This window comes from Podarcis muralis, chromosome 11 (assembly GCF_964188315.1).
Source record: "Podarcis muralis chromosome 11, rPodMur119.hap1.1, whole genome shotgun sequence".
NCBI classification, from domain to species: domain Eukaryota; kingdom Metazoa; phylum Chordata; class Lepidosauria; order Squamata; family Lacertidae; genus Podarcis; species Podarcis muralis.
In genome coordinates, this window is record NC_135665.1 from 47,143,101 (window position 1) to 47,166,367 (window position 23,267).

The 23,267-nt window shown below is 41.1% G+C and overlaps 1 protein-coding gene across 2 annotated transcripts; it reads left to right on the forward strand.

Annotated features, from left to right (window-relative positions):
* The first annotated feature begins 764 nt into the window (after nucleotides 1–764).
* Nucleotides 765–22,233, forward strand: PAIP1 (poly(A) binding protein interacting protein 1). Of its 2 annotated transcripts, XM_028749342.2 has the most exons (11): nucleotides 767–1,295; nucleotides 6,509–6,657; nucleotides 7,849–8,037; nucleotides 12,162–12,274; nucleotides 13,424–13,535; nucleotides 15,078–15,203; nucleotides 16,635–16,741; nucleotides 17,879–17,996; nucleotides 18,110–18,164; nucleotides 19,488–19,581; nucleotides 20,646–22,233. In XM_028749342.2, the coding sequence occupies exons 1-11, from the start codon at nucleotides 1,043–1,045 to the stop codon at nucleotides 20,743–20,745; spliced, it is 1,416 nt and encodes a 471-aa protein (XP_028605175.2). In that variant the 5' UTR covers nucleotides 767–1,042; the 3' UTR covers nucleotides 20,746–22,233. The 2 variants fall into 2 exon arrangements, with proteins under 2 accessions (XP_028605176.2, XP_028605175.2); XM_028749343.2 differs by lacking the exon at nucleotides 7,849–8,037 and having other exon boundaries at nucleotides 765–1,295.
* The last annotated feature ends 1,034 nt before the right edge of the window (nucleotides 22,234–23,267 follow it).

Consider the following 23,267-nt stretch of genomic DNA (forward strand, 5'->3'; position numbering starts at 1 on the left):
TTCCATCACGTTGCTGTACATCCAGGTTTTCCCTGACCTTTTGCCAGTTCGGCATAACCCCCCCCCCCCCAATTTCTACACCTGAAAACCAGAACATGTCAGGAATTTTCCTGACATATGGCAAGCCTATTACTGCATTTGGTATGTGCTTGTGTCTATGCTGTATAAAAAAAATGAGAATACAAAAAATAAAAAAGAGTGGCTTTGTTTAGCTAGGTACAGTGTATAGTCAATTAAATACAGCCACTTGAAGGGATTATTTTCATTCTACACTGAATTTGTGTGAGCGAGAGCACACTTATGTGTGTGTGAGATAGAAGGCCCAAATCAAGGATGGGAAACCTAGGGGGTGAGCTTTCCCCAGATATTGAACTACAACTCCCATCAGCCTTAACCAGCATGGCCAATGCTTATGCATTATGGGCGTTGTAGTCCAACATCTAGCGGGGGACGGGGGGACGGGACGGACATATCCCCAATAAGGTTCCTGTCTTTATATCCACTAGCAAAGCACATAAGCAGATTTCTCTCTCTGGGGTGGAAGCCTGTCTGGGAGTTAACAACACTTCGTGCATTTGACAGGGGCGGACTGCACCCCACAACAGCTTTATGCCACCGCAATAGGATGGCGATTTAGGGGCCCTGGAGGCTCTCCCTGTTTCTCCACAAGTGGGGTCCCGTTAGGCCCCGCGCGTTGCCATGGCGACGCGGGAACGAGGGGAGGCCTCCGGGGCGCTGCGAGGCGCTGTGAGCCAAACCGGGGGAACGCAACAAGCGTCCCTGACTGAGCGCGAGAGGGGGGCGTGTGTGTGTCTCGTTCGTCTTTGGTGGCTGGCGGTGTGTGGGGATTTCACCCCCACCCCGCTCCGCCTGACGAGGAAGAGCGAGCGGCGGCAGCAGCAGGAGGAGGAGGAACCGAAAGTGAAGCGGCTTCGGAGCAAGGGGAGGAAGCGGGTGTCGGGGCGGGCGCCTGCCGCTTGCGGGCCGAGGAGGACTCGGGTGGTTTCCCTCATGAGGAAGAGGCGGGCCTGAGGAGGCCGACATGTCCGACAACGGCTTCGACCGGGCTCCCGGTGCGGGTCGAGGCCGAGGGGGTGGGGCTCCTACGGCTCCGGAGAGCGGCGCCCGCTTGGGGATGAGCGGAGGAGGAGGAGGCGGCACCAGCAGCGGTAGCAGCGGCGGCGGCGGAAGAGGCTTCGGGGCTCCGCCGCAGCTCCTCAAGCAGGGCTTCGCGCACCACCAGGAACCCCTCCGGCCGCCCAAGACGGCGCCCCCGGGGGCCGGCGCCGCCGCAGGTATTTGGCCCGGCGCCGCTTCCTGCGCAGGCCCTTCACGCCTTCCCTCCCACTTTCATGTTTTGTGTTTCATTATTATTATTATTATTATGATGATGATGATGATGATGAAGTGGAAATGTGGTGGTCGACCTCCCCGCATAGCCTTGGCCCGTCGTCGGGAACCCCCTTCCTCGCAGTCATAGCTGAGCAAGAAAACATAGGAGCCAACTCCTAGGGGCCGGGAGGCAATTTTTGCCCTCCCCCCAAACAATAAAATATTTGAGGGGTTTCCCCCCAAGTTTAGGGGCATTGCCATTCCAAGGGTGTGCGTGCACTGCGTAATGTCATCGATTATGCGGGGCGAGGCTTACCTGCCCCCCCCCCCATGTTTTATTCAAGTTGGCACCCCTGGCAGAAAGTGTGCAAACCTGAATGTGTGGTTCCCCCCTCCCTCTCTTCCATGGGGCTATGCAGGGGCGCCTTTAGAGGGAGATTGTCGTGTGTGTGTGTGTGTGTGTGTGTGTGTGTTTGGGGGGTGGAGGGGTGGATGGGAGAGACGGATAGAAACCAACAGGGTGCATTTCAACACAGCCCTGTATCTTGGTGTCTAGCGTCATGCACCGCTATTCCTCAAGAGCACCTCTATTTCTGGCCGGCTCCGCATACTGGGTGACTATATTTATTTGCGTCGGCGGCCCTGCTGTAGTAATTATATCACTGGGCTGTGTCGAAATGCACCCTGCTGCTGTTTCTATCTCTCCCACCCACTCCTCCACCAATGTTTTTGCCATTTCATCCCGAATAGATGCAGAGACGGCCTTTTGAACTTCGGGAATTGAAGCCTGCAGTCCTTTGCACATTTTCTTTGGGAATAAACCCCCACTGGCCATGATGAAGTTAGGTCCCACGTAGGGTAGAGCCATTATTTTACTTCCTGAAGTCTCTTTGGTTATTGGAATGGCATTAATGTTGTCCTGGTTTAAATTCTCTGGGCAGGGACGAAGAATGGGATTAGGATTATTACGTTACCAAGGGCTAGGTGCACTTAAAAAAAAAGATTGGGATGGTGTGTCATCTTCCCTGCATGCCCCTTCCTCTCTGTAGACTGCCCTTGAATGCGGTCTGAAATAGATATGTATGGCTACAAACAATGTGTCGATTTATATTTGTGCAAGTTTGCTAGTGTGTAGTGCAGTATGTATAATTTGACCTTCCCATTCCATTAATTGGAAATCTGGTCCTTATATGTTTCTCACTGGGTAGTAAGATGGTACTGCTGATTAGAGAGGAATATAAAAGTAAAGGACCCCTGACAGTTAAGTCCAGTCGCAAATGACTCTGGGCTTGCGGCGCTCATCTTGCTTTACTCGCCGAGGGAGCCGACGTTTGTCCGCAGACAGTTTTTCCGGGTCATGTGGCCAGCATGACTAAGCTGCTTCTGACAAAACCAGAGCAGCACCGTTTACCTTCCCGCCTGAGCAGTACCTATTTATCCACTTGCACTTTGACGTGCTTTCAAACTGCTAGGTTGGCAGGAGCTGGGACCGAGCAACGGAAGCTCACCCCATTGTGGGGATTCGAACCGCCGACCACAGCGCCACCCACGTCCAATAGAGAGGAATAGGGCAGGGTAAAATAAGAACTTGTGTGTGGGTGTTTTTCTTAAGGTCATTTTCCTTTCTGAAGTCTAGCCTCACTTATTTGAAAGCAGGTTCTTGTGAATTAATAGGAATTCTTTTTAAGTATATACACTCAGGATTGGAATGGATAGCAGCCCAGTCATAAACATGATCATTCAGAGTAAGTTCTGCATAGTTTAGTTTCGTTGTTTATAGGGTTGCATTGAACCCAGTGAAACTTGCATTAAAGTAAGCATGTTTAGGAGATTATGGTAAAAATGTCTTTGAACTCTTCATGGAGCTTTTGTGCCCATGTGGAAAAGGGCTGTTTTGAAACTCAACCAACATTTTAGCCAGTGTTAATTTTAATTACTGATTCAAAATGTAAAAAGCAATTAGTCATATAAGAAGATGCAAGAAGGCTGACAACTTGAAACATGAGGATTCAGCAGTAAATTTGACTGAAATCTGTTGCTGCTTCTAAGGAAGTTTCTTGTGTATTTTATTTTTACCACTCTTCTATTAAAAATGTTCAGGGCGATTATACAGGGCTTAAACTTTAAAATTGAGCAAGGTGGCAAGATTCCCACATCTTGTGTACTGCATTTAAAAGAAGTTGTTGCCTTTGAGGAAGCAGCTACAAAGTAAATTAGGAAAGCAGAATATGTTATCAGCTGTAAATAAGTGCCTCGCCTGCCTTAACCCTAAAATTTAGGACAGACAACATATTCATTTAAAAACTTAATTTGTAAACTTCTTGGGACAGAGTTGCTTATGCCTGCCATCCATAGCATAGAATATACATTGATGATACAATATATTTAATTACCTGTATGGATTTTATCCAGTTGGTGCCCTTGATTCAGCAGGAGTTATCTGGTAACAGAGAGGAAGTGATTTTTGCTGATCTGTCATCCCCTTTTGGTGGGACGCGGGTGGCGCTGTGGGTAAAACCTCAGTGCCTAGGACTTGCCGATTGTATGGTCAGCGGTTCGAATCCCCGCGGCGGGGTGCGCTCCCGTTGCTCGGTCCCAGCGCCTGCCAACCTAGCAGTTCGAAAGCACCCTCGGGTGCAAGTAGATAAATAGGGACCGCTTACTAGCGGGAAGGTAAACGGCGTTTCCGTGTGCGGCTCTGGCTCGCCAGAGTAGCTTCGTCACGCTGGCCACGTGACCCGGAAGTGTCTCCGGACAGCGCTGGCCCCCGGCCTATAGAGTGAGATGGGCGCACAACCCTAGAGTCTGTCAAGACTGGCCCGTACGGGCAGGGGTACCTTTACCTTTACCATCCCCTTTTGAGTCCCTGACACCCTTAAAATCTGTTGCTGGGCGGGGGGGTTTAGGGGACACTTCAGAACATGTTTCTGGAGATTGTAGGGGACAGGGAAATGAGCTGAAATCTCCTCTCCTCTGTTTGCTGACACCTTTGCTGAAGCAACAGCAACAGGAGGACCAATTGGATTCTACCCTATGAATTAAAATGCCTTTTTAAATAAATTAAATACAACAGAAAGACTGACACATGTCTGCTATTTTGTCTGAAATGTGGCAAGGAAAAAGGTTTATGTTTTGGTAATGCAAAACTTTGCTTTATTCTGTATAATCTTCAGTGCATAAGAATTATTACTTTGTATTTGTAAGGGGTGCACAAGAAGCTGTCATGGTAACACCTGTTGACTTAAGGAGTGTGAGATACATAAATATACACACACACAAACAAGAATCTTTATTTACATTCTGAGGCAAAGCTATGCCTCAAAATTCAAGCTCTGTTTGAATTGAAAGAACAGGGACAGCCTAATGTCTTCAATATCTAATGCCAATTAATTCAGGTTTTTTTAACAGTTACAGTCCCCAATTATACATTTTTTAAAATATATAAGTGATTATTTTATATTCAGTTTTTATTTTAAAAAAATGCATCCCAGAACTTCTTCGAAATGCATTCTAGTGGTTAGGGAATACATAGGTTATATTACAATCTTCTGTGTGATCCAAGAGAGCTATGGTGGGTTACCAGATGATGACACTCCAGTCTTAATAACTAGCTAAAATCTAGGCAATAATAGTTTGACTGAGTGGAGGACTTGTTCAGATCCTCATTTCAGTACCACTTAATAGACAATCAATCATCAGTAGTGTAGACTCAAATGTTCATTGATTTTGTTTCTCTGTTCACAAACTTCCTACACTAGGGGTTTCCTGACTGGTCCATGGACCACCAGTGATTCACAAGCTTCATTCAGGTGGTCTGCACCATGTCAGCATTAAATATTCATATTGATTTGTAATTGTATTTTATTGCTTCTTTTATTTCTTATGGTGTAGTATTGTATTACAGTTTGAAGTCGTTCAAACTGTAACACAATAAAATCCAATATAAGAAATAAAAGCAATTAAAAATAATGCAGTCATCTAGCACAGCATATTGCAGTAGCTATAACAGGCAGGAAATATTTAGTGGTCAGCCAAGATGCTCAGCAGTTTTCAAATGCTCTGTGCAATAAAATATTTGGGAACCACTCTTTTTGATTCTTAGTGTACAATCCAGTGGTTCCTGGGAGTGCATCCCAGCGGCCATAGGATGAATTGGATCCCTCCTGCTTAAGTCAGAAAGGGAGATCTGAGGTTAAGAGTTTAGCTCCCCAGTGCTAGAAGCTCCTCTGAAGTCCTGCCCCAACTGATAATGGAGCTTCAACCCAACATTGCTAGAATCAAACAGGTGTGTGTGGGCTTCAATCCAGTGACCTCTTGGCCCCACAACTTGTCCCCAAATTGGAACGGAGGGTGTCCAGATCTCTCCCTCACCTTATCCTCTCGTTATTACCAATGAAGGGGGGTAAAAAGGCATCTCCCACCGACCTGTGCTGGAAATGAGTGGAAGGGCACTCCCTCTGTTCTGCCCTGCAACTTGAGCCCAGAAGGGCATAGGATGAGATGATAGAACTGCCTTTGAATTTAGCTCTCTGTCTCACACACACCATTTAGGATTGCGGGCTTCGACTATTAATGATCGGTTGGACTTTGAGTGGGTTCTTTTTCTTTCTTTTTTCTCTTGGAGATTAAATCTTCTCTGAATTTCACTCTCCCTCCCTGCATTTTTCCTCATGTGTCGTGTCTTTTTAGATCATGAGCCTGTAGGCAGGGACATTTTTCTGCTAAAGGGCAGGGTATAAATTTTATTCTCACATTTGGGGTTTTCCTGGTGTGGTATGATGCGGCTCTTTATAACTTTATGAACACCATGTATATTAACAGCCACCCATACGCCTGTGGCAAGAACTGTGTCTAAATTGCATATCTTCTCTAGTAAAGGAATAAAGCCATCTCTCAGCTGTCATAGAACTGCCTTGTGTTTAAGAGACTGCACTACAATGATAGTAAAGTCTTTTAATTCTTCCTAGCTTTAAAGCTGAGCTTAGTTTCCTTTTTTCCATGGTTGACCCTGACAAAAGTGGTTTATTTAAGTGCTAGTGGTTGCATAATGTCAATAGTGAGAAAGAGAAACAATGAGCAGAAGAGCAGAGATGCCAACAAGATTTTGGGGGGAGTATTTTAAATGAATTCTGGTTGAAACATGCAAACTCAGTTTCTTCATATTTTAAATTTTCAGAACAGGCAAGAGCTACATCTTTACCAGAAAAAAATAGTTCTAAATCAGGAATGGCTAAACCTCAGGTGGTTGTGGCTCCAGTGGTAACATCAAAGCTTTCTGTGAATGCACCTGAATTTTACCCCTCAGGATATACCCCTAATCTTACAGTAAGTATTTAGCCTCCTCTCTCTTCCATTTCCAAGCAAGTGAGGCCAATGTGAACATTCTGCTAGACTTGTTAATCTTCTTTGTAAGAAATGACTTTGATCTTGGAAGCTGAAAATTCCATCTCTTGGTGTTTAGAGATCCTTAAACACCAAATGGTTTAAAATGAAGAAATCTCCCCCCCATAGACACTTCAGTGCTGCTGTTTGTCTGCAACTTTTGATTTGTCTAATAGTAGGTCAGCTAGACAATCTGTAAGCAACATTCAGTTTGCTGAAATTTTGAGAATGCCTTAGGGACTGCTTGAAAAAGTTTGCTCTTGAATGACATGGGGTTTTGTGGATAAAGCCTTCTAATAGGCCTTGGCTATTTAAAAATATATGCATTAGTAGTGTGTATGTGTAAAAGTATACACTTCACTATATCTAGCTGACTGATCTGAGAGGACAGCCTCTCCCTCTTTTTTGATTATGTGCCAGTACTGCACACAGCACATTATTAAAAGTGCTAGTATACTTGACTTCAAATACCCTTCTGTAAAACTAAGTATCTTTTGCTATCATGTAACACATGGGTTGCCATTGTGGATTTGGGGAGGGCTATAAGTTGGAAGGGGAGGCAGAAAGTCCATTTATATACTGTTTCTGGTCTGTATGAAAGAAATCAGCTTGCTTGCTTTTTTGCAGTAGCATCTCTAAACAGCAACAGTGTTTACATTTTATATATGCACGTAATAATTACAAAATGAATAAATGTAGAAGATTTTACTTGAGGAAAAAATTTGCTAATTAGAGTGTGCGTATACACACAAACAAATTCCAATGACATTGCAACTGCCTAGCTGAAACAGCTCCTGTTGAGTGAATTGGGCATCCTGTGCCTGTGACATACCACCCAGTCTTGTTGTTATATATTATTTTACAGTATCTATAATTTAGCTGTAATTCACCAACAGCAAGTATTCATGGTGTGTGGACAGGACAGCATGGCTCACCACAAGATTGTTAACAAGGCCCCCTAGTAGAACTTTATGCCCAGTTTAAGACTGTTCCAGGGTTGTGTGCTTTTTTAAACTTCAGATTGCTTTATTTATTTATTTTGCCTTCCGCTATTATTGGTAAATAAAAGTTGTTGAAGCCATTTGAATGAGAACTGATAAGTTTAATTCCAAAGCTGACTATAATCGCTTTTAGGAATCTTCTTTGGAAGATGGTTGTGATGGATTTCCAACTCTAACAGAATATGTGCAGGACTTTCTCAACCACCTTGCAGAACAGCCGGCTTGTTTTGAAACTGAAAGAGCACATTTTTCAGAAACTGTAAATGCTTGTGTCACTACAGATGAAGCATTACAAGAACTTGTTGAGCTCATATACCAACAGGTAGAGTGTGTGTATATATATGTCATGTTTGATGGACAGGTTGCATAATACGTATATATAAAATATCTACATGAATTTCTAATCTCACATTAACATGGGATACATCAAGTTTGTTTTTATTAAAATAAAATAAAAGATTGAGCCTTTAGGAGCTTTTGAAGATCTGGATGTTAATTATTTACACTAGAGATGAAGCTTTCCATACAATTGTAAATTTGGAAGGGACCTCAAAGGTCAGCTACTCCAACCCCCCACAATGCAGGAATCTCAACTAAAGCATCCATGACAGATGACTATCCAGCCTCTACTTAAAAACCTCAAATGAAGTAAATTTCACCACCTCCCGAGTGCGACTGTTCCACAGAGCCGGCTGCAGGGGAACAGCCTCTGTTAGACTCTGTTTGAGAGGAGGAGGGGCTGGCTGCACCCAAATCCCCTCGGAGCAGGAGGAAGAGCCGGGTACTGGGGCAACGTCAGCCCAGCAGGAGGTGGGGCAAAAAGTGGAGGGTGTCCTGCTGGTGCAGACAGCGTCATCCATTGGGGCCAGCTGGTTCATCTAGTGTAGACTGAGCTAGGAGAGCTTGGACTGCAGCTTCTGTGTAATTACTAAATAAATCTAAGAGTAATTAACCTGTCAGCCTGCCGCATCTTGTGTGGGAGAGACATCGTAAAACCTGACAGAATCTTCTTTCTTGCAACTTTAAGCCATTGGTTCAAGTCCTGCCCTCCAGAGCAGGAGAAAACAATCTTGCTCCATCTTCCATGTGACATCCCTTTAGATACTTGAAGATGCCTGTCATATATCCTCTCTGTCTCCTCTTGTTCAGGCTAAACATAACCAGTTCTCTCAACCGTTCCTCATAAGGCTTGGTTTCCAGACCCTTGATCATCTGGGTTGCCCTCTTTTGCACACTTTCCAGCTTGTCAGTAACCTTAAATTGTGGTGTCTAGAACTGGGGACAGTATTCCAGGTGTGGACTAACAGGAGCAGAATAGAGCAGGACTATGACTTCCCTTGATTGCGACACTATACTTCTTTTGATGCAGCCTAGAAGAGTGTTTGCTTTTTTGCAGCTGCATCACACTGTTGACTCATGTTAAGCTTGTGGTAAACTAGGACCTCTATATCCTTTTCATGTTTACTACTGGCAATCCAGGTGTCCTCCATCTTATGTTTGTGCACCTGATTATTCCTGCCTTAGTGTAGAACCTTACATTTGTCCCTATAAAAATTCATTTTGTTAGTTTGGGCCCAATTCTCCAATCTGTTAAAGTCATTCTGAATTCTGATTCTATCTTCTGCAGCATTAGCTAACCCTCCCAGTTTGGTTTCATCTGCAAATTTGATGAGCATCCCTTCGATTCCCTCACTCAAATCGTTTATAAAGACATTGAACAATTATGGGTCACTTTTTTCCAGGAAGATGAGAAACCATTTGTGATCACTCTTGGGGTTCAGTCGGTCAACCAGCCACAAATCCACCTAAGAGTTACCTTGTCCAGCCCACATTTTACCAGCTTCTCCCCAAGAAGATAATGGGGGACTTTGTGAAAAGCCTTTCTGAAATCAAGATAAGACTACATCCACAGCATTCCCCTGATTCACCAAGCTTGAAACTCCTATCAGAAAAAGAAATGAGATTCATCAGGCATGGCTTATTATTGAGAAACCCATGCTGGGTCTTAGTTATCACAGCAGCCTCTTCTTAGTGCTCACAGACTGACCGTTTAATTATCTGTTCTAGGACCTTTCTTGCTATCAATGTCAATCTGACAGGTTGGTAGTTGTCTGGACCTCCCCTATTCTCCAAGTATTATCAAAAATTAAAGACAAAGGCTCAGAGATTATATCTGCAAGTTCCTTTAGTATCCTTCAGTGCAGCTCATCAGGCCCTGGAGATTTCAAGTAGCTGGGTATTCCCTTGCCACTTTTACCTATATTGGGCTGCAGCTCTCTCCTTGCATCATTTATTCTGTTCTTACCAGGCTGGACACTGCTTTCATTTTGGGAGAGACAGAGGCAATGTAGGTGTTGAGCAGTTCCATCTTTTCTCTGTCACCCAAAAGCATTTGTCAATCATCTCCATGCAAAGGACCTGCTACTTGCTTGTTCTTCTTCTTGCTTTGAACATAGCTGAATAAACCTCTTTTGCAAGCCTGAGTTCATTCTGAGCTTTGACCCTCCTAACTTCCCTGCAACAGTTGCCTATTCATGTGTACTCTTCCTTTGTGATTTCCCCTTTCTTCCATTTCTTACATCTCAGCTCCTTATGCAACCCCACTGGTTTCTTTAAATGCTTCCCACTTTTCTTGTTGGAATTGTCTGCATTTTGTGCCTTCAATATTTCACCTTTAAGAAACTGCCATTCATCTTTGAATCTTTCTGAAATTGAATTTCACCCAGTAGTTCCTTAAGCTTTTTTTGAATCAAGCTTCTTAAAGTCCAGAGTGCATGTCTAACTACATTCAGCTTTCCCATGCCTCTGTACGGTGAAACCCAAGAGGCCGTGATCACTTCCTTCCATGGTTCCTAGTACTTTCACTTCGTTGATCAGCTCTTCCTTGATAGTGAGGACCAACTCCTTGCAATTTTTCCATGCAAGTTTAAAATAGTGACAGAAAGGTGTGTGCCTTTGAGTAATGGGCTGCAGAATGATGATACTCTCCCTGTTTTTTAAAGTCTGGTATGAAGGAAACCTACATTCTGTGATATAGGTTAGAAATATTTGTTTAATCTTCACTGAATGTATTTTAGTACACAAAGCAAATGGAAAAGGGTAACCAACTCTTATATCCAAAGTAGTATGCTTTTCCTTTTGGGGGGCGGTTCATTTGCTTTATGAAACCTTACTGTTGTAACCTACTTAAAATTCCAGGAAATGTTTTAAAAATAGAATATTAGTTCCAGTTTCAATGCTCTTAGTATCATAGGTCAGGGCACGTGTAAATGCCAATTCAGAAATCAAAGTTTAAGTAGCACTTCTTAGATACGAAATAGGAAAATACCTCTTTGTTCCTCTTTTTCACTTGCAACCTTCTCCAGTGTTTGTTTACTGGAATGTAAGGACTTCTATGTTCAATATGGCCTACTCCAAAGGAAATACGTATTGCTTTCTGAGGCTACTTAATGTTATTTTTGCGATATCATTCCTTACTTCTGTTAGTTGGCATTTCTTTTAGCGTTGAAAAATGCAGTTCAAGCCATGGGCATTATGTACTTTTGTCTTACTAGCCATACATCCAAACCGGAAGATGGCCCAATTAATTTAAAGGCTGAATCTTTAAAGCAGAGCTTTCCAAACTTTACATGTTGCTGACACACTTTTTAGACATGCATCATTTTGCAACACAGTAATTTTCAGTTTTACTAGCAAAACGGAGGTTAAACTAACCCCTTTCCAGCCCCGGGACGAGCGCAGGGAGCGTTTGCATGACACCTACACACTGCAGCCGACACACTAACATGTCACGACACAGTTTGGAAAGCTCTGCTTTAAAGAGCGTCCACAACTTGAAAGAGATATCTGCCACTTTGCTAACATTACAATGTATCCTGTAGTTGTTTTTATATTTCACAATGCACTGGTTTTTGCATCTTTTTCTGCTCCGGGTATTGTATAAATTCAGCTAGATAGTATTTACTATCAAATGTTGAGGATGTAGAAGATGTCTTTCTCCCAAAAGCGAATTTGAAACCTCATGGAAGTTTTGAAAATGAGGACAGAGACCTTGAATTGAACTCTTTTTATCAGTTAGAGGACTAGGTACAAAGATAACTCACAACTACTTTCTGAGATGGCTGTGCGTGGGGGGTAACAGCATTGCAGCTGCGGGACTTAAGGGAAGAGCAAGGAACTAAGTGTTTCAAAGGCCAAAATTATACCAAGGGGGCACATGAGTATAAGAAAGGGTGCATTATAATAAATAAGAACTGAGTTAACTGACCCTTAGAGGAGGCCTGGCTGCTGGTGGTTGTTGGGGCCTTTAAAAAACAGTCAGTGATATCTGGTTAGCTGAATATTGTTCTTTTCACGTTCTTGTGGAGGGGTCAAGGAAAATATTTTAAGTACAAGAAATCCACAGCATTTTGTAATTTTAATTCCAATTATTCTTTTGTTTGAAAGGCTACATCTGTTCCAAATTTTTCTTATATGGGAGCAAGGCTGTGCAATTATCTTTCTCATAATCTCACCATTAATCCACAAAGTGGCAACTTTAGACAATTACTGCTTCACAGGTCAGTATCTATATTTTTATAACATTAAACAGTCATGTTCAAAATTGGCTTGATTTTCTTGTGTTTCTTCCCTGCTTCAACATCTGATTCAAGAGATTGCCCAGTGGACTACCAGAACAATTTTATGTGTTGCATAATTATATTCTGCTCTCTTTACATCAGAGGCCTTTTGGGATTTTTGCTTCATTTTGCTTCATTTCTTATCTCCACCTCTTTTCAAATGTTTTGGCTGGCATGTTCTAGTAAGTAAAACTTACAGATTTTATAGTAATGAAGGAGAAGCTGCTGATAGTCAACCAGCCTTAATTTAGTCTGTGTATATTCTATATTCTCTCTGTGTTTCCAAGAGTCCCAGCTTTCATTTTTAATGCAAATTTCTACCCTGCAGAATTGCAGAAAGCAAACCACCTGAAATTTTTTTTAGATAAACAATCCGTTGTTTTCCTCCCCCACCCAACCAAGAATACATTTGTGTGTGTATCTCTAAGTCTTCCCATGCTTATAAATGATACCATATATATAAACTTAACTGCAACTTGTATAACTTAGTGGGTAAAGAAGCTGGGTGCCTATAGTGCTGAAGTTCAGCTTTTTTATTCTAACGAATGAAAAGTGATGAATATGCTTGGACATTCAGCTGGTATATTTTCTCTGGGTGGAATTCAATGTTGCCCTATTACAAATGTTCCATCTGTGCAAGCGTTTCAGCATGCATTCACGGACACAGTTGGGATGGGTCTCTAGTAATCTGGGGAAGTTTTGCCTCTTCACAATTTTATCTTGGACAACATCTCATTTTATATTGCATTATAGATCTCGGTGGAAGCTATTGACAATTGAGTCAGTCCTATCTGCATATCCCTTTCTTAATTACACAGGAGTGTAACTGAACCCAGAAATATATAGCTAAATATATGAAGGGTGCATTTAAGTTAACGGCAGCAATCTATTTGAGTAGTGAACAACCATACTCACGAAATGAAGCCCTGGATATGCAGTTGTTTCAAATATATGCCATCCCATTTAAATCTATCCTTTGCCTATTATTCCCCATTGATACTGGCTTTTAACTGCAGATTTTTAATTTTTTTGTATGACTAGAACTGACTGACGTTGAGAATATTGCTGATTAAAACATGTCATTTCTAGGTGTCGAAAAGAGTATGAAAATAGAGATGAAGCTGCCAAAGGAGATGAAGCTGCACGGAAAAGATTTCATGCATTTGTGCTATTTTTAGCTGAGCTTTATCTAAATCTAGAGGTAAAGGGATTTGGTTTAAAAAAAAATCAGACTAGTGGTGAGAAAAGGATCTAAGCGTACATTTTGACTATAAGTCAAAAGCAGTAAAAATCTAAAAATAAGTATCATACCTTTAGCGTAGAGTTCTCTTATTTATTGCATAATTTCAGTAAAATTATTATTTCTGTTAAAGTGTCCAAATCCTTGTTGAAACATCCAAGCGCCTTTTTGCTTACTTGCCAAAACATTAGATGGTGTGAACTATATATTCCTTAATGAGCAGTTGAGTAGAATTCTGCTACTATCCTTTATCACTTTATTTCCCTAAACAAAACTGCTATACACTCATTTATTCTTAACATGAAGCATTTTATCCCGCTTGGTGGTTAGAAAGAGCTCCCATAACCACGTCACCATTGGTAAGATGGTGCCTGCTCTGAGACTTACAGTATAAAATACATGAAGGAAAAAGGATCGGAAGGGCAGGGAGGACTTCAAGCAATATTTCCTAGTTAGTTCTTCTAATGACCATCTAGAATGGAAAGCGTTTGAGGCCAAGAGGAGTCAAAAGTTGTTGGGTCCTTCAGCAGAACTCATGGAGAGACCTACATTCCCAGCTCTTTCCCTCTCATGTAGCCTGATGGAATGGCTGCCGTGGATGACAAGGTTTAGTCTAGTTTCATTGTAGATTGAAGTATTTTCTTTCTTTTCTAACCAAAACTGAGAGTTTAAGGGAAGGGCGCAGAATATTCTTGAGGATTATTCAGACAGTAAAGTTAATCCAGAATTATTAGGTGATTAGGAATACTAGCATGAATATATCAATTTCTAAATACTTTATCTGCCAGCCAGCTTCCTAGAATTAGGCTTCTTAAGCCTAAGTAATGTAGTGCAATTGGCAAATAAAGTATTTAGTGTAGTTAAGTAGCATTGATTTCAACAAGCTATTATAAAAGGTGGCTTTAGATTTCCTCTTAGCTATTCAAGTGTACAAAATCATTATTCCTGATTTAGCAAGCAGGCAGAATATATATATTTGCAGAACAAAGTAGTCTTGTTGATTTTTAAAAGGGGGAGAAGACTTACTGCTGCTGAAAAGAAACGTAGAGAAATGGCTCCCCAAAGCCAGAAAAGAAAGGGGAGGGAGTGTGTTCTTTAGCCACATTCTTAACAGGGAGGAAGGTGCAATGCTAAATTTTCAGAAAGAGACCCACAGGTGGTTTAGCATAGTGCCATCTGTGCTGTTGACCTTTCTTTGTTCTATGGGAGGAGCAGAGTGGTTTGTTGAAAAAGCAAAGGCAGTCTGCATCTGCTCAGGGCATTTTTACTGTGTTCTTCTGGGCTAGTAAAAGTATTTTTTACTTCCTATCCCATATATAATGTATAGACCCCTGATCATGGGCTTTTGGTTTATGGTTCTGTAAGCAGCTAGTTTTGTATAGGAAAATACAATTCCAGACACTTGGGTTTAAATGACTTGCAATATTTTTAATTTTGAAGTCATCAAACCAGTGGTTCCAAACTACACAAATTTTAATGGCATTCATATGTACGTTTTTATAGGTAAAAGGAACAAAAGGTCAGCTAACCCGAGCAGAGATTCTTCAGACTGGACTTCATGAATTACTGAACACCCTTTTCTCTAATCCTGTGGACAACAATTTAACCTGTGCAGTGAAGCTACTGAAAGTATGATGTTTTCATTATTTGTAGTTGTGTTCTTATATGTGTTTTGGGGAACTTTTGTTAAAATGCTACTAATACTGATTCGGACATTAATTACTTTTTAAAAAGTGGATTTTTATATGCAGGCATAGTGGATAAAAGTGGTGAACATGGCCTGGTTTTTTGTGGGTGTGTGGTTTAATCTTCACTCACTCATGAAGTTCGCTGGCTGGACATATCTCAAACTAAACTACCTCTGAGCAAACATGAGAAGATACAGATGTGATAAGTAACAGTCTCTGTTACATCACGTTGGCTTTGTTCTTTTATGTGTAGAAGGACTTCCATGCATCCAAGGTTCCTTCAGCCTCAGACAATACATTCTACAGGGGTTTGACTAACAGAAGCAGCTTTTTTAGGAGGCATAGAGGCCACAGTGTAGAGCGGGGAGAGTAGGAAAGCCATGGCAAGCAGAGGTTTGCTCATGCAAATTTGGACCCAGTTCATTATGTATAACCATTTTAATCCACTTAACAGTTATCAGTCAATCTTGAGAATATTGAGGGAGGGGGTAAATACAACCCTCACCCCACGCATTTCTTTAAGTATTAAGAGTTGTTTTCTACATCATACTTGATCTAATCAGGGTGCCCAAACTTTTTTCAAAGAGAGCCAGATTTGATGATGATAATAATAATTAATAATTAATAATTAATAATATATTGTTTATACCCCGCTCATCTGGCTGGGTTTCCCCAGCCAATCTGGGCAGCTTCCAACAAAATATTAAAATACAGTGGTCTGTTAAACCTTAAAAGCTTCCCTAAACAGGGATGCCTTCAGATGTCTCCTAAAAGTCTGGTAGTTGTTCTTCTCTTTGACATCTGGTGGGAGGGCGTTCCACAGGACGGGTGCCACTACCGAGAAGGCCCTCTGCCTGGTTCCCTGTAACTTGGCTTCTCGCAGCGAAGGAACCGCCAGAAGGCCCTCGGCGCTGGACCTCAGTGTCCGGCAGAACGATGGGGTGGAGACGCTCCTTCAGGTATACTGGAATTCAGAATGTGATTAATCATAAAAATAGGTTTCAAGAGCATTCAACCAGTGGTGTGCAAAGCTTGGTGGTTTTATTATCTCCCCTACTATGGCGATAAAGAGATCTATGCATGAGGCTGTTACATATGTGTGGCATAATAAATACTGGAAGAACATCCAAGCAGCTTCTTGTTTCCATAGAAGGATATCAAAGTAGCTTAGATTTGCAGGGTGAGGTGCTGCTTTTTTATTTTTATGTTGCTTTAAGAGTTTTAAATATTAAGCTGTTTAGAAATGCATTTAATCAATTAAATAATTAAAAAGTATTATGAAGGCCTTCATCACAGACCCTGTGATTGCAGAAATGTCATTAACCTTAAAGTCACATTTTGAAAATGTCTGCTAATAGTATGTGTTCTTTAGTTGACAGGCTCAGTACTAGAAGATGCATGGAAAGAAAAAGGAAAGACTTATATGAATGAAATGATACAGAAAATTGAAAACGTTGTCTTGGATGCAAATTGCAGCAGGTAGTGAGAAAATTCATTGCTTCCTAGCTTTCCATTTGGGATGATTACTGTTCTTTGCCATCTCTTAAGGTGGAACAGCTTTTAAAGCTTTCTGATCATTACTGTAGTTAAGAACTGTTGTTGTGGTATCTTTATGTGATGGGATGATGAGCTGCTTGTGCGTAAAATGCAAGTCCCTCAGAGTTTGATCAGGTTTTCAAACTTCTGCCTGTGACGGAGCCCCTCCGGCATGGCTGCGTCAGTCGCTAGCAGAATCCGAAAGTGGTTGCTTTCGGAATCGTTTCCAACATAAAAGCTCCTTAATGGAAACACGTCTTCTGGACTCTCGGCGTGACAGTTTCCGGCGAGGAGTGGGTGTCCCTATAGGAGGTCCTGAGACCTCCCCACTGTTTTCGCTGGAAGCGTCTCTGAGCCATCCCTCCGACTCACTTTCCCTTGGAGTTCCTCCTCTCCCCCTACTGGTTCCCTCTTTAGCTGCTATGTCTCTCTCGACCTCAGTGAGCCTTTGCACCTCCTGTCCTTCCGATGGCAGTTCCCTGACACTTTAATACAACTTGTGCTGAAATTTCTGACATGGTTTAAGTCATACTGCTTTCAAATAGATGAGTCTTTGGTAATCAATGGGTGGAATCCAACTGATGCCATTGTGCTCACTCATATGCTTTTGATCCAGTAGATGCCTTCACTAATGGAAGGAGAGGGGAGGTGATTTTAGGCAATTCTCACTGCTGCCTGCATCATCCAGCACCCAAAAAAAGTACCCCCAGAGGAACAGCACATCAGCAAAAATAGCCTTCCCTTCTCTTCAGGGGTGTGGGTGTGGTCACCAATGTCATGTTTGTGTTGACTGAATGAGAGTATTGACTTCAAATTCAAAGTTGAGGTCTTCAGATGAAGGGTGGTATACAATTTAATAAATATATAAATGTAAATGATTACTTTCCAAATTAAATTGTCTTTGGCAATTAGTTAAAACATTGTTTTAAATGAGTTCATGAGCAGCTGTGAATGAATGAGCAACAGGTATCTGTTTTGTTTTGTTTTGTTTCTCCCTTATGTTCTGATTGCAAGCAGTGAGTAAACTACTCCCTCGTGTTGGAAATGCAGTGAGTTTTATTATGTACTTTCTTTTTACAGAGATGTAAAGCATATGCTTCTGAAACTGGTAGAACTACGGTCAAGTAACTGGGGAAGGGTGCATATAACTTCAACATACAGGGAAGCAACTCCAGAAAATGACCCTAATTACTTTATGGTAATGAATACTTGTGTTTCCTCTTGCTTCAGATGCATTTATCAGACTATGTATAAAGTACTGATAAAATGTGGAAGTAGTTACTGATAAACACAATCGTATTTTGATTTCAGAATGAACCAACATTTTACACATCTGAAGGTGTGCCTTTCACTGCAGCAGATCCAGGTATGTCAACAACTTGATGTGGGCGGGGGCAGTTAGGCAGAAATTATCTGAGGAGCTCATGAAGTTTGATATTAAAGAAAACCTCTGTAACAATGTACAGGCAACTCCCGTTTTAGGCGCGACCAATATATGCACCATCCTGCACACATTCACAGCACTGAACCCAGAAGTGACTTCACTGAATCATCAGTAAAGGGGTGGGGCAGAATGGGGTTTTAGCGGCTATTTGAGTGGGTTTGCAATTTCATGCAAGCGCACAATGACCCGGAACAAAACCTCTGCACAAATGGGAAGTTTCCTGTATTAACATTAGGTGGAATTCAACATTGAACAAGCTTGCCGCTTGGCAGATGGAACAATCACCCCTTTCCTCTTCCCACATACTGTTCTGGGTGTTCTCCACACACACACACACACACACACACACACACACACCCCTACACCTGAGGCAGTTTAAGAACGTGGGGGGAGTCCCATTGCTCAGGCAGAAGCCCTTTCACAGGGTTTACACTAATGGGGCTCTCTTAGTGAATCCCACCCATAGCTTTAATGTCAGTTATGGAAGAATTAGAGGGCACACCAGTCAGGAAGCTAAACAAGAACTTTGTTATCTCTCCCTCTCCAACAAGAACAGAACAGCAACAGGAAACCCTTGACTCTGGCCAGGCACCTAAACAGTAGCCCTGTTCAGGTATTAAACCTGACTAGGGAATGGCACCTTGAGTAGCGTTAGTGCACTCCAGCCTCAACCATGTAAGTGCCACCGCTAGCCTTCCCATGTTGAACAGAAAAGTCTGAAAGTGGTCAACTGGACTTGCTTAGAAGCCCCCTGCAGACCTTCCTGCTCAACATGGGAAGGCTGGGAGTGAAACTGGAATGCGGAACCATTACGGCTTTTCTCATTTGTTAGTGAATTATTGGCAACAAATTATAGGATTGAAATAAAGTTTTCCTCTGTGATTGCTGTGAATCGAAGCCTTGTGCTATTCTACCCCTTTCTTGGTTCTTGCAACCTTTTTCTTTTGTGAGAGTGTGAATTTGTATCATTGCATCTGCTTGCTGAAGCAGCTTGTTAATTTCACCTATCCTTCATAACCTTACATTGATGGAATGGAGTGCAACAAAGTGATGTGCCTAAAATCTTGTAAGTGGTACTCGAAACAGCATCAAATTTACACTGATCATGCTTTGCACATCTGTTACTTAGATACATCCAAACATTTATTTGTGTATTACTGACTGTACAGTTTCAGTTATGGGTATAGTGAATGAACTAAACTTTGAAATGCAGCTTAATTTTTTTAATAAAAAATTCTATCATAGATTATCAAGAGAAATACCAAGAACTCCTTGATAGACAAGATTTGTTTCATGAGTATGAGGAAAATGGAACAGACTTATCAGGAGCTGGAGATCCGTAAGTTCTTGTTTCAGTCTGACATTTTAATCTAGGCATATCCTGGCTTCAGTTTGTTGTTTGAAATCCTGAATTAGGGCACCACTTTTCAAGAGTGTTTTTATCAAAACTTGACCTTTTAAAAAAATCATCTTATAAACAATGAAGTTTCTAATGGGTATGCCTCACCTCTTGTAATTTTGCTTCGCTGGCATTCTCTGGTGCACCAATCAAATTATATCTGTTTCTACTAAAACAGTGTTGCTTTTGAAGATAAAATTTCTGTACATTCAGGAAAAAACAGCTTGGCTCTGAGCAGAAAGCCTATTCTGCTTACAGAATCCGTGTCTCAAACTTCACAGAAGAGCACTGCACAAGAAAAATGGAATTATTGTGATAGGGTGTCTTCCATTTGCACAAGATCGTTTTCCTTTTTCTTATGAGGACTCCATATATTTAACTGTTTATAGCTTGAGTCTTCCACACATGTGTAGAGCAAGCCGTAGTGATTGGAGCACAGACAGTTGCTCACAGGAAAGCAAGACTTGAGAGTATTAAGGTATAATAATAATAATAATAATAATAATAATAATAATAATAATAATAATAATAATACCAAAGTTAAATCATAGGCAATCTGACCATTAGGGCTTACTTTGCAGTGGGAAATGGAATGCACCCTGTGTATATGCAAGTTGCAGGCGCACTGTACCACTGCTCCAGAAACTTTATTGTGCAAAGTCTTCCACTAGCACTTGCGCAGCATTTTGCAAAATCACACTAATGAGTAAACTCATTGCTTTCACACTTCTTTGAATCCAGTGCTGTGTAAGTTTCTTTTCTGAAATATTGCACAACCTTATTCCAAACACTTGAGCATTTTGTAATTATAATGCAATTGGAAAGATGAACTTAGCTTGTGCAGAATACTTCCATGTCAAATCGGCGCAATCTGTTCTGTTCATTGTCAAGGGTACATATAGGTATAAAAATGGGGCTTTGATCCTGGTGTTTATCTTGCTCTCAAAGATGGTGTCTTCTGTGACTGGAAAAGATAGTCATCTAACATATGGATTCTTTTGTAGGTATTTTGATGATGATGACGATGACGATGAGATGGACCCAGAAATTGAAGAAGCATATGAAAAATTTTGCTTAGAATCAGAACGCAAAAGGAAACAGTGAAATGCTACATGTGAATAATAGTGTTGTGTTTTTTAAAAGAAGAAAAACAAAAACCAGCATAGGTATGAATAGCAAATAGAAGGGATGGAAAATCTTTAATATCCATACCAAACAAAGGAAATTAAGTTTCTCCTAGCAGTTAAGTTATGCAATTTCCATTTTATTAAACAGAATCTGCCAAAAAAATGTAAACTTAAATCCTGTAACTTAAACAAGTGTATATATATATCATAGTTTATTTTATGTACAGTTAAATAAACAATGTTTTGACTGGAACAAATTTTATTTCAAACATTTCACCTTAATCTGCAAATCTAAGGGTTGTCGTGGTACACTATCACTTTTTTAAGAAAGGAAAATTCCTAGAATCATAAAATACACTATGACTTTGCAATTGTACTTCCTCGCCTTTGTATAGGATATGGCTGTCATCCTATATTTTTTAGGCTCATGAACTGCCAAATGTTTCACAATCATGAAAACTACTACTCATCCACCTTGGGGTGAAATTGAAAATCTGCACATAGAGTATTGCTCTCCAACAGCTAAATACGGTAGGCATTTTAGTTCATAAAGGTTTTCAAACAAATTCACTTGATGATCAGGTTGGTGATCTCCCAAAGTGCTGGTTCAATTTAGATGTCAGGTTAGCGTAAATGAGTTTGGAGGAACAGGCATGTCTTCCGCATTTATACCTCTTCAGCCCAACCTCACATTTGATTCCTTCCTTCTGCCTTTCCTGATTTACCTTAGCCATAGTTTGTCATGATGCATAAATTGAGCAAACTATGATTAGTGCTAATCAGGATTGCTTACAAATCATGGTTTGCAATCCCACTTCACAGTGATGGAGGGAAATGGAAGTCTCACACCATCTCATCATTTACTTTCGAGAGAGAGTGATGTCTCAATTGAGGAATTCTATTTGTTTCCCTCCCCATATTCTTCAAAAAAAAATTTGACATGATTCTGTTTTTAGTTCAGTGTTGCACAATAATGTGTTTTGCTTTGAACTGTAATGCTCAGAAATTGGCATTTCTGTTACTTCTCAATTTGGTAATTTAGATACCATATACAATCACTTGTATAGAGCTAAACAGTTTTTTATTACAGAAAATAAGCCCTAAATGTTTGCTGGTTATTGTCCCTTCCCTTTTTAAGCATCTATTTTTGTCTTTACGAAATGTTGCCCAGGAACATGTCTGGCTTTTTTTTGGGTTCCTCGTTTTATATTGAATAGATTAAGTAGAGACTATTTCCTAACACAAGATGTGTGTGTGAAATTTCCCAAGCAGTAGGTAAAATAACTTATGTAAAGACAACAGAGGTTGTAAATATGCATGTAAATAGTGCTGTTTAATATTGCACTGTTATAACTTGGTACAGTTTGTGTCTGTTAACAAAGTTAGCATCACCTACATCTTTCGGCTGTTAATTTGTTTAGCTTATGAACATCCTATTTTGGAAAATAAACTCCTTTGTTTTGTTGGGGTCTGGTTTTGGTCTTCCTTTTATGTCCTTATTTTCATAGCATGAGATCTTACTCGATATTCCTTGCTTTTCGTCTGCAAAGCAGCATCTCTGTAGCTGCTGGCCATCATTTATCATTGTCCTTTAGTTTAAGAAAGCATATTCCAGGTAATAATACTATTAATATGCAGCAACATCAGGCCCACTGGCTTGACCCCAGGACCATGGATACCCAGGGTATGTGGGCGTCTGACATCAGATGCACACACTAGCGGGCATGCAGGCCCCCATGGTGCAAAAAAAGTGGTTGCCCAGCCCCTTCATGGGGAATGTTGTGGGGGCTGGAGCCCCCAGCCCACCCCACCCGGTGCCTATGAGCAATATAGTTTCATCTGTGATTACTGATACATAATGTCATGTTGCCAGCTTATTTTGTGTGCTTCCAGTTGAACCCGTGCCCAAAATACTTGAGTAATTAAATCTGTTAAGCACCACCTGCAAGATGAGACTAGCAAATACAGTTGATTGGTTTTAAATTAAGGCAGTTTTTAAAACCCACAAAAATTTGTGGTGATATCCAGCCTTAGTCATACTCAAAGGAGACCCACGGAAATAAACGGATTTAAGTAACAGGTATTTCAATGGGTCGATGAATATGGCTCATGTTATACCACCCTTTAAATCTTCTGATTTAAAGCCTTTCACAACTACAGGTGGAAGTAAAACAAATATGCATGCTTCACCTGTGACATCCCGTTTAGATACTTGAAGGTGCCTATCACATAGCCTCTCTGTCTCCTCTTGTCCAGGCTAAACATTTCCAGCTCCCTCAACCCGTCCCCATAAGGACTGGTTTCCAGATCAACTTGATCACTTCTCCATGTCCACACATTCCAGCTTGTCAATATCCTTCTAAACCTGTGATATATCAAAGGCGTATTGTTGCTGTTTTTTGTGTTGAATATATGCCACATGGTAATTTATGGACCGAATAGGTATCTAAAGCCATTTGCGCATAGCAAATTATGTATTTTATCAAAGTAATTGATACA